This window comes from Schistocerca piceifrons, chromosome 1 (genome assembly GCF_021461385.2).
Source record: "Schistocerca piceifrons isolate TAMUIC-IGC-003096 chromosome 1, iqSchPice1.1, whole genome shotgun sequence".
Taxonomy (NCBI): Eukaryota; Metazoa; Arthropoda; class Insecta; order Orthoptera; family Acrididae; genus Schistocerca; species Schistocerca piceifrons.
Window position 1 is genome coordinate 1134376439 of NC_060138.1, and position 11966 is coordinate 1134388404.

General features: G+C 38.3%; 1 protein-coding gene across 2 annotated transcripts; it reads left to right on the forward strand.

The window, feature by feature from the left end:
* Positions 1-2540: 2540 nt before the first annotated feature.
* On the forward strand, positions 2541-11558 carry LOC124780532 (60S ribosomal protein L19). 2 transcript variants are annotated; one of them, XM_047253787.1, is made up of 6 exons: positions 2541-2590; positions 5229-5335; positions 5509-5672; positions 7046-7154; positions 10995-11076; positions 11346-11558. In XM_047253787.1, the coding sequence occupies exons 1-6, from the start codon at positions 2586-2588 to the stop codon at positions 11482-11484; spliced, it is 606 nt and encodes a 201-aa protein (XP_047109743.1). In that variant the 5' UTR covers positions 2541-2585; the 3' UTR covers positions 11485-11558. The 2 variants fall into 2 exon arrangements, with proteins under 2 accessions (XP_047109743.1, XP_047109742.1); XM_047253786.1 differs by lacking the exon at positions 2541-2590 and adding an exon at positions 4273-4360.
* The last annotated feature ends 408 nt before the right edge of the window (positions 11559-11966 follow it).

Consider the following 11966-nt stretch of genomic DNA (forward strand, 5'->3'; position numbering starts at 1 on the left):
GCAGTTTCAGAAAACGTGTTCAGAAGTATTTCACACGACTGACTGTCTGAACCCCCCCGCCCCTCGCCCCTCGCAGTGAATCCAGACATCCCAGTCTGTTCTTGGTAGATTGAAGTCGCCTCCAACTAGTATTGCTTGAGCTGAATATTTACGCACTATTGACCATAGACTTTATTTGAATGCCTCTACAAATGTCACAGTGGAATCAAGTGCCTGGTAAAAACATCCAACAATTAACTTGGTTGCATCTACACCTGTTATACGCAACCAGATAACTTCACTATTGCACTTCACTTCGACATCGGTAGAACAGACTGTCCAGTACTGTGTCACCATCGGTTTTGCTTCACAATTACCGCAGGTACTGGTATGGTTTGTGATCCCTGGTGTCTTCCTGCGTCAGGATATGGCAGATACATTCTCATTGCAAAGTGGATACACAAGAGGTTAGCTCTGCTTTGAGATGCTCGTTCGAACCTCTCTCTGGTGTCAAAGTTACCAGACCTTGCACTGCAGTCACGTACTGATGGGCAAGTTCGCTCACAGCCAGCTTGAGCTTTGTGGCGTCGGTAGCTACTCCAAAATAGAAGAAATTTGCTTCGACCTGGGTGAACAGAGTGCAGGGTTGTGAGGAGAGAAAGGCGGTAATCATACAGCGAGCGTGAACATGGCAGGGTTGATAGGCAGGTGGTTTTCTGTCATCTCTTACTATGTTTAATAAAATCTTACGTAATGTAGGCAATAATCATATCGGGGACATCACTTTTGCCATGGTGCTGAGTTTGGCCCATCCAAACAGTTAGCCTCCCTGGTCAGATTAGAATAAATAATGCACACAGTTGATGTAGGTTACAGAGACTGATAGGAACTTTATTCTCAGAGTCGACAAGCTACTACAGTACGTCATTAAATGTAGTGAAAGCATAATGAGCCAAAGAGACAAAAAATTGCAGAACTTTATGTCAACATGTGATGTAACTGATTGATGTAGGAGAGTTCTAGTGACATTTCCTAGCAGCCACAATGTAGTTTGTCAAGAAACGAAACATGAGCATCCGTGGCTGGCACGATAAGACAACTGAAGTTCAATACCCGGGTAGAACAAAGACAGAGATCACTGCATACATTGCAACACACATAGAACAAACAAGCACATCCAGTGATCTGAGCATATCAGCTATGGCTCAACACAGCGCTCCTGGCGGTCGGCGCGGGAACTGAATTGACGGCGCGAAATCAAACGCTTGTGGCACGACACACGAGTCAAACCAGTGATCTCACGAGATCATTGTGTCAAACACTCGCACACACCAGCCATTTCCTTTTTCTAAGAACCCACCCAAACATTTACCTTAAACAACTTACAGAAAGTATAGAAAACTTAAATTGGAGTGGGCAGGCAATGTTTTTAACCACAGTCCTTCTGAATACGAGTCCAGTTACTTACCACTACACTACTTCACTCGGTAAATTTATGTATTGCTGGAGGCTTATCATGACTGAATAAGAAGGGAAATTGAATTACTATCACTGATTATGTATCACTTATTATTTTACAAATGACATAGTGATATTTTAACTATTTTGTAGTTTATATTGTTTGTAGTTAAACTTCCTAAGAAAAGTTTGGAACTTTCCTTGCTGGTATACAGTATGAACATGATGAAAATATCTTAGAAGAATCATTTCAATAACCTGTAGTGGATGTTGTGAATAAATCAGGTCAAGTTATTTCTGAGAGGTACAATGATGAAATGGCTTTGAGTTGTCAATCATGTACACAGATCATTATAGATAATTTGAGACTAACCTATTTTGTTTATTTTTAAACCAGTTAGTTGAATCTGATTTTTATCTACCTAATGAATAATAATAGTAGTAATAACAATAGTAATAATAATTTTATTTTCATTAGGCCATTGCAGTAATAGACTATGGCACACACATAGTACAGTACATTTAATAATTAAAAGAAACATCAGGCTAGTCAGAAAATGGACTTAAGAATTTTTTTTGCCTCAGTGAGGTGCTGAGGGTCTTTTTCCCTTCTCAGCGAATAGTGTTGCAAATTGCGTAGTGAATGGCGAAAATGCCTCAAGTTTCTAATACGAATTGTAATTTTTTGAATTTTAAAGAAAAAACTATGGAAGTCGTACATGAAAATATAAATTTACATGTAGATTGCTTGAAGAAAACTGAGATTTCATCTCAAAAAACTATTACAGTCACACAAGAGGGCTACGTGTTAAAGCAGCTATATGGAATTTCAAATTAGCTGTCTGCCACGTGCCACACGCTGATGTATTCTGTATTCTGTGGTACCTAGTAATTAGCTTACTTCAATTTCAGTATCTTACATCTGATCAACTACAGTCTAAGTTAATTATATTATTTTATAGAATACGGTAAATTTTGTGCTAAAAGTCTTGATATTACCAATTTACCACAGTCACTCGTTTGTGAGGTATTTCTGTTATGTGTAGTTTGGCTGCACTGTTGTCCGGAACCTTTGTGGCATGTCTCTGGTCTACGCCATATTGTGCAGGTTTTGATCTCTGTTTGATGGTGGTAGGAACTCGGTGACCATGAGGTAATTGATGTTGGATAAGTTTTCTGAGTATAGAACTGCAGCATGTCTGTAGATTCATATTCTTTGCATCGTCCGCCATGTTGGAGTTTGGCAAACAAATTTCCATCGGCTTGTACGCGACAAAAAATTGCAGAACTTTATGTCAACATGTGATGTAACTGATTGATGTAGGAGAGTTCTAGTGACATTTCCTAGCAGCCACAATGTAGTTTGTCAAGAAACGAAACATGAGCATCCGTGGCTGGCACGATAAGACAACTGAAGTTCAATACCCGGGTAGAACAAAGACAGAGATCACTGCATACATTGCAACACACATAGAACAAACAAGCACATCCAGTGATCTGAGCATATCAGCTATGGCTCAACACAGCGCTCCTGGCGGTCGGCGCGGGAACTGAATTGACGGCGCGAAATCAAACGCTTGTGGCACGACACACGAGTCAAACCAGTGATCTCACGAGATCATTGTGTCAAACACTCGCACACACCAGCCATTTCCTTTTTCTAAGAACCCACCCAAACATTTACCTTAAACAACTTACAGAAAGTATAGAAAACTTAAATTGGAGTGGGCAGGCAATGTTTTTAACCACAGTCCTTCTGAATACGAGTCCAGTTACTTACCACTACACTACTTCACTCGGTAAATTTATGTATTGCTGGAGGCTTATCATGACTGAATAAGAAGGGAAATTGAATTACTATCACTGATTATGTATCACTTATTATTTTACAAATGACATAGTGATATTTTAACTATTTTGTAGTTTATATTGTTTGTAGTTAAACTTCCTAAGAAAAGTTTGGAACTTTCCTTGCTGGTATACAGTATGAACATGATGAAAATATCTTAGAAGAATCATTTCAATAACCTGTAGTGGATGTTGTGAATAAATCAGGTCAAGTTATTTCTGAGAGGTACAATGATGAAATGACTTTGAGTTGTCAATCATGTACACAGATCATTATAGATAATTTGAGACTAACCTATTTTGTTTATTTTTAAACCAGTTAGTTGAATCTGATTTTTATCTACCTAATGAATAATAATAGTAGTAATAACAATAGTAATAATAATTTTATTTTCATTAGGCCATTGCAGTAATAGACTATGGCACACACATAGTACAGTACATTTAATAATTAAAAGAAACATCAGGCTAGTCAGAAAATGGACTTAAGAATTTTTTTTGCCTCAGTGAGGTGCTGAGGGTCTTTTTCCCTTCTCAGCGAATAGTGTTGCAAATTGCGTAGTGAATGGCGAAAATGCCTCAAGTTTCTAATACGAATTGTAATTTTTTGAATTTTAAAGAAAAAACTATGGAAGTCGTACATGAAAATATAAATTTACATGTAGATTGCTTGAAGAAAACTGAGATTTCATCTCAAAAAACTATTACAGTCACACAAGAGGGCTACGTGTTAAAGCAGCTATATGGAATTTCAAATTAGCTGTCTGCCACGTGCCACACGCTGATGTATTCTGTATTCTGTGGTACCTAGTAATTACCTTACTTCAATTTCAGTATCTTATATCTGATCAACTACAGTCTAAGTTAATTATATTATTTTATAGAATACGGTAAATTTTGTGCTAAAAGTCTTGATATTACCAATTTACCACAGTCACTCGTTTGTGAGGTATTTCTGTTATGTGTAGTTTGGCTGCACTGTTGTCCGGAACCTTTGTGGCATGTCTCTGGTCTACGCCATATTGTGCAGGTTTTGATCTCTGTTTGATGGTGGTAGGAACTCGGTGACCATGAGGTAATTGATGTTGGATAAGTTTTCGAAGAATAGAAACGACATATTTGCTTTGGCTGCTAATTTGTTATATACGTTTTGCACATACCTGTGTGTCTATAAATGTTTTTCGAACTGTTAGAGTTTAACACATTCATAAGTTATTTTTCAAAGATGTCTTTTGCCACATGGACGGTTCTTATCCACTGATCTATTACATCTCCTTAAACAATTTCCATGAAGCGGCGTCATTGCAGCCTATAAATTAATTAAAGGCGGCATGGTGCATAAAATGATTTATATCAAAGTTTGCAGAAACTGTTGATTCGTCTGACAAGATGGGTATTGCGCCACGTAAAGTAATTCAGCAGCAGAAGCAAGGTTATGTTTTAATAACAATGCCCATTTGTTTACCCAGACTTGCATCAGTAGTAAAAAAGAGTTGTAGTAATTTGCTTTAGAAATTTTGTTAAGACTTTGTCAGGCTGGATGTAGTCAAATATGTAAGCAGAAAATGATTTCGTGCATACATCTTCCAACTGATGCGGTTGCAGACAATATGATGGTGTTACTAGAGTAGTTACTTCAGGCAACCGTATATCGTGGAATATAAGTAAGACTTGTATGGTAAATATACACGAAAGCGTATCTGGTCGTGTACTTAGAGTTCGCAACTGGCAGTGGTAACCTTCATTTTGTTTGCTGACAGTCTAAAGTTTCTTACATTCAGTTTTTTATGCAAGACTGATAGTCTGTTAAGTTATTAATGAAAGTGGTATTCGTATCGAAGTTTTCCTGTGGTATAACGTTCTCAACTTTTGTCACCATGTTAGATTTGATTATTTAAGACAGCTTTGGCGATTATGTACATTTCTGAATTTTATTTTTTCAGTTCCCTAAAACTCCAGAAGAGGCTTGCTGCCTCTGTGATGCGATGTGGTAAAAAAAAGGTGTGGTTGGATCCTAATGAAATCAACGAAATTGCAAATACCAATTCCAGTAAGTTATAGGTTTTGCATTGGAATTTTGGGAACTGTGACAAAATTGTTGACAAATGTAAAATAGTAAAATGTTTTTACAGTTTGTGTAAATATTGTTGCAGTTGTGTTATAGTGTAAAGTTTTTTTTTTTTTTTAACTCTGTAGCACCTTTAATTTGTACTTTGTTTGTAGGGCAAAATATAAGGAAGTTGATTAAAGATGGTTTAATCATAAAGAAGCCTGTTGCTGTTCACTCACGTGCACGTGTTCGCAAGAATACAGAAGCCAGGAGGAAAGGACGTCACTGTGGATTTGGAAAAAGGAAAGGAACAGCTAATGCTCGTATGCCACAGAAGGTTTGTGGTGCATAACTCTGTTGAATGTATTTTTTGTTGCAAAAATAATTTTGATTTTGTAAATTTTATCATGCTGTAAGTTGACTTGTCCATTACCTGCTCAGGTTTATTTTGCAATTTCTGTTGTACATAGCAGGTAGTTTCTTTTATATTAATGAAGAGTTTTGTAGAATGCAGTCAGTTTCTTTTTTTCCAGGTCATTCTTTCACCTGTTGTACTTGACCTCTTTCATTAATACTTGTTTTGAAGTTTTACAATGAAATTGATGCAGAGAATTAATGTAGCTCAGTTGCTGCTTTTGCTCAATGGCTCAGTATCTTAACATATTTTTGGCTGGCCAAATGAAAGTTTCTATGTATTTTTAGTTGCTTCACGGGAATGCTTGGCTCAGGTTGTTCCTTTCAATCGTGTTTTGTTTTGTCAAACATCCAGTTGACGTCTCCCTCCTCCCCCTCCCCCCCCTCCCCCACCCCACCCTACCTATTGGAGTGTTAGTATATTTAAGGTAACAGAAGACAGCTTCTGTGTAGTTTAGAGCTCATGATACCCCTTGACCTATTGCATGTATGTTTCACTTTGATTTATAAGGTACATAACTATATGAAGGCAGGCTGCACATAACATACTTGGAGAATGACTGGTGATTGGAGAGATCAGTTATATGTTCAAGCCTATTCTAAAAGGCAATAGTTTATGGGGAATCCGGTCAGACAATTGAGCAGATGCTCTGTACCATTCAGATTGTACTAATTTCTGTCCAGGAAACTAGTCCCGTGCATTTTAATTAGTATTTGATTTCTTGCGGTGTTCACATTGAGTAAAAGGTTGTGCTCTACAGTGCAGTCTGTGAAGGTGCTCACCAACTCAGCTTTGTACTTTGTCTGCTGGCACCTAAAAATTCAATAAAAACATACTTTATAACTGAAATTGGATAAAAGATGCTATAATTCCAGTGCTGCTTTCAGGGCTCTGCCTGTAGTATGTAATAATGTTCATTTTGTAGCAGTCTGTTTCAGCATTTAAAAGCCTGAAATCTATAGTTGTTTACACAAAACATTTCATTTATACTACTTGGTGTCATTTTAAAAAAGTACTGATGGCTTGTCATAGATTTGACAGTTTAACTCATAACTGTATGATGTTTGTTTCATAGTACAATAGTGGAATGTTCAGCTAGTGTGTCACTAATTATGACACACAGAATGTAAAAACATACTGTAATTTTTTTAAAAAAGCTTTACTTTGTAAGGGAAGGTAAAAAGACAGGATAATTCAGGTGCTGAATCTTTCATAGGTGTGTAACAAGGGAAAACCTATTATATGGATTGATCTACTTCGTTAAGGATCCAGTGTTAAGTTATTTTATTTTGCAGACCTTGTGGATCCAGCGGATGAGAGTTCTAAGGCGACTCTTGAAAAAGTACAGGGAAGCAAAGAAAATTGATAGGCACCTTTACCACCAGCTGTACATGAAGGCAAAAGGTGAGAAACAACTTGATAAGTAATCAGTGATAAAAAATTACTAAAAAATAATTATAAAGTAAAGATCCTCATATGTGTGTGATGTTTCAGTATATTGCACAATCTTGTTGATCGTTGAAATAAATGCTAAATGTGCTATGTGAGTAACTTACTTGCAAATTATTGGACTTGCATCATTTGTACGAAACATGTCAGTGGCAGTTTTTGAGCAGATATGCCCTCACATTTGTCGAAACACTAGCTCAATTTATCCTAAATATTTACCATAAAAGATATAAAACACTTATATGCTCATTAAGTGGCTGAAATAAATACATCCAGATGGATGAAAGTGTGGATTTTGGTGCAAATGCATCTCTAGCTCAGGGAAGGTAAACCTTTTACCTACCACAGACTTAAATATCTGTCAATAGTAAAATTTGCTAACCACCTACTGGTTCCACAGTAGTGGTTATAAAGTAAGGAAGTGACTTTGAAAAATTTGTAAAGTGGAGAAATAACAAGTTAAAACGTATAATAGTAATTATTCTTACATACCAAATATTTTGTCAGAATTGCATGAATACTTCATGAAGTTTTTAAAAACCCTTACCACCCACCATGAAAGTGGGAACGCCCAGTAGTGGGTAGTAGGGATAAGGTGCTGCTGAAGCATCATGTTTTTGAACCATATTGATTTCAAATGTCTGTTCAGTTGTTTAGAAAAAGTATCATTAAAAATATTTTTAGAGCATCACTGTTAAGGCAAAGAAGTCTATAGATATTGCTAAGATGAAGGCAGTATGCACTCATATAGCTAACTCTGTTCTTCAAAAAAATATTTTGGTGTAGTTTTCACATTAAACAGTTTTTTGTGCACCAAAAATGTTTCGCGGATTATTTCAGGCATTGCCAGTGCAGTTATTACCTTCTGCTACAGTGATGTGTACTTCTGATTGGTATCAATTATTACAGAATGTGTCAAGAACCTCTGGGTGGGTGCGCGCGCAATTTTTTTGTGAAGGTGGTGGGTCCATTCACCATTAGTCGGGAATGTACAGGGTGAGTCAGATGGCCATTAACATTTGAAAAAAATACTGATTTTGGAATGTGTATAGAGAAGTAAAACTTGACACACACGCCAGAGATAATGTAGCCTTTTATTGAAACCAATAGTTGAGTGCAGACACCAGCAAACATGTGGTCATGAACGGCAACATATTAGTGACACTGCATGAGAATCATTTACTAATGAAAATTTTGGAACTGCTCTGGAAACTCCATTCCATGATGAATTGCGGTGTGGTGTGCATTTGCATCAATCTTGATTGAACCTTTTTTCTTCGAGGAAATGCAGGGTGCTGCTTTTCAAATTCACTGGTGCGAGGCATGCAGATATGTTACAGAATCACAACATTCCTTGCCTGACTGATAAAGCACCTGCTGTATGGTATGACTTCTATGTCAGGCGGCCATCCACCCAATATTACTACATATGTGGAAATCTCTTCTGCACATTGATGATCGCTTGCTGAGCCAATACTTCTATAATGCTTGGCCTCCCAGGTCCCTAGACCTCAGTCCTTGTGATTATTGGTTGCGGTGTCACCTGTAGCGTAAAGTTTCCTGCTCCTGGTGTCATCAGGGATGTTCAGACATCATCTGATAGCAGTTTCCGAACATACATAGTGATATACTGTACAGTGATGTCACAACATTCACTTTACAGCAGACATATTGAGCATGTTATAAAGTACATAATCTTTGCTAAAAATCACTTGTTTTCTAATTATTGATGATATAAATGGATAGATAAAAAATGTATAAGGGTCATTCAAATGAAACCCGGTCACTTAGTAAAGTAATGGTAACAATTTTACTAACTCAAAAATGTAGTTACATGCAGTACACATACTCAAAAATAGTTGCCAAAACTGTTGGCACATTTGTCCTATTGCTACACTAGCCGGTTGATTCTATCCTTCAAGAAGCTAGTAGGCTGCCGTCTGACCCAGGACTGGACCCAGTCGCACACTTCGTTGTTTGTTGCGAATCGGCACCTGTGATAGTACGCAACAGAAAGCCGTATTCGTCCTCATGGTAATTTTACAGAAGACTGACAGCGCCATTCAGGTACTGTGCTGTTTCACGGTCAGTTGGTGGGAACCCACTGCGCACGCATTTTTTGAAAGTTCAAGTGTTGATGCATTATGGTGCGGTCGGTGCCCACACTGATACACATTAATTGATGGATCTCGTCCATGGTGGTTCTGTGGTTGTCCAAGACTAAAGCATTCGTTTCCACAACCATTTCCAGTGTGACGTCATGATGATGGGCCTGTCCAGGACGAGCATTGTCTTCCAGTGAGTCACGCCTGTCAAGGTATCGTTGCCATTCCACAACACTTGAACGACTCTGACTATCCTCACTGTACACGGCCTTCATTTGTTTACGTTTCACGGCCTCCAACTCACTCCACTGCCAAAAATTGAATTGCTCCTTGTTGTTCCTGCTTGCTCACCCGCATGTTCGGTGGTGGATGATAATTTGTGTGACCACCTTCTCTTCGGCATGAAACCACACTGGTGTTATGCAACATTGAATGGTGCGCACATGTCAGTCTGTCTACCAATAGATGACACCACCATACCTGCAGTTATGTTGTGCCACCTTACATGTAAGGCAAAGGTAGACTCACTGACCATGTTTCATTTGAATGAAACTCATACTCACTGCGTGGTGGCAGGGGAGCACACATAAAAAAAGATTTCACTTTTGCAAGCTTCTGGAGCCAGTGGCTCCTTCTGGCAGAAGGCGGAAGACCACCTTTAAGCTTTCAGGTTTTCAAATCTCATCTGGTGCAGTCCCCAACAATGTCTCTCCTTCTCATCCTGTCCAGTAAGTCTCCCCCTACCCGGGGATGTGGGTTACTTTTCTGAACTGTACCCTTTCCCTAAACCCCTCCTAGCCTTCTTCCTACCCCTTCAACTCTTCTGTCAGGAGGGGCCACTGGCTCTGGAAGCTTGTAGAAGTTATTCTTTTGTGTGCGTGCGTGTGTGCGTGCGTGCGTGCGTGCGTGCGTGCGCACTTTCCCCTGCCGCTGCTCAGTGAGTAGATTTTCTTATGTATCTGTTTATATTATAAAACAAAGATGATGTGACTTACCATATGAAAGCGCTGGCAGGTCGATAGAAACACACACATACATACACACAAAATTCTAGCTTTCGCAACCAATGGTTGCTTCATCAGGAAAGAGGGAAGGAGAGGGAAAGATGAAAGGATGTGGGTAAGGAGTCATTCCTATCCCGGGAGCGGAAAGACTTACGCTTGTTTATATTATCAGTAATTGTTGTGTTTTTTAATTATTGCTTTGGTATCATATGAAGCACCTGTTGGTCAATCTTTTGTGCACTTGTTGCTTGAGTTAAACCCCATCGCATTTCAAGCATGTGTGTCAATTTTTACCTATCTACAGACATTCCATGAACTATTGAATTTTCAAACGTTAATGAACTTTCGGGTCGCTCTGTTCTTGGTTCTTTTGGTGTGCGCTCCCACCCACCCAGTCTCTCTGTAGTTCATATATTCCTTTTAATTAAGACTACAGTAAGTTTTGATACTTTGTAATTGTGGATATTTTGTAAGTGATAAAAAGCACACACGGGTAATGGATAGTGTGTGTGTGTGTGTGTGTGTGTGTGTGTGTGTGTGTGTGTGTGTGTGTGTGTGTGTGTGTGTGTAATTTACCACAGTTCTTGAAATGTCTCATTTTGTACATGGTACAGACAGGTAAATCTGAATTGCTGTAACTAATTTACATTTTACAAGACTAACTTTGGACTAAAATGGTTTCATAGGTAATGTTTTCAAGAACAAGCGTGTGCTGATGGAGTTCATCCACAAGAAGAAGGCGGAGAAGGCTAGGACAAAGATGTTGAAGTGAGTACAAGTCTTAAATGACAATGAAGTTCAGTGAAAGATTGTGTCCCTGTGCCCCCTAGAATAACATGGGGCCTCCAGTGTAGTTTGACATTGTTGGTGATACTACTAAAGGTTCAGGAGCTGGTATATCATGCTTCAGTAACATTAGGTAGTGCTAATTGGAACAAAGTCAGATTGCATCGACCTTGGTTTCATAGATCAGATCCTTTAGTAATTATTGGCTGTGTTTTCTGTACAGTATATATAATTATGCGTTATTCTTACAGGGATCAAGCTGAGGCCAGAAGGCAAAAGGTGAAAGAGGCACGTAAGCGTCGTGAGGAGAGAATCAGCAAAAAGAAGCAGGAGCTGCTACAATCGTACCAGCGTGAAGATGATGCAGCAACTGCAGCTGCCAAGAAATGATGCATTTTCTTAATTTTCTTTCGGTTCTGTTGTAAATTGTGGCTTTTTGAGAAAAATAAATGACCAAACTACTAGCCACGGTTACAAAGAATTCTTGTACAAAATTGGCTCTTAAACATTGAAGTTGAAAAACAGTCACCAACAAATATGGACTTACATGTTTGGTAAATTTTTATCAAATTGGTGTTATAGGTTTAAGTATTAAATTGATTTGATACGCTACAGGATGTGAACCCAATTATAGTTGCAACAAATTAATTGTAAGTCGTATAAGAGGTATTGTACAAGTCGCTTGGCTCTTTAAAATTCTCAAATTTCAATATCTAAAAACACTTTGATTTAAATTGAGTTGATGTTAGAACCTTAACCCTAATGATGAAACAAGAACTAGATGGGATATTTACCTGTTGTCATTTGGGCTACACACATTTACAGAAATCAAAGCAGACTGTAAGTAACGCTTAATATGAAGACGACACTCT

Coding starts and splice junctions, on each gene's coding strand:
- LOC124780532 (XM_047253787.1), top strand. Junction 7,155..10,994: donor GCTGTACATGAAGGCAAAAG/GTGAGAAACAAC, acceptor ATGGTTTCATAG/GTAATGTTTTCAAGAACAAG. Junction 11,077..11,345: donor GCTAGGACAAAGATGTTGAA/GTGAGTACAAGT, acceptor TTATTCTTACAG/GGATCAAGCTGAGGCCAGAA.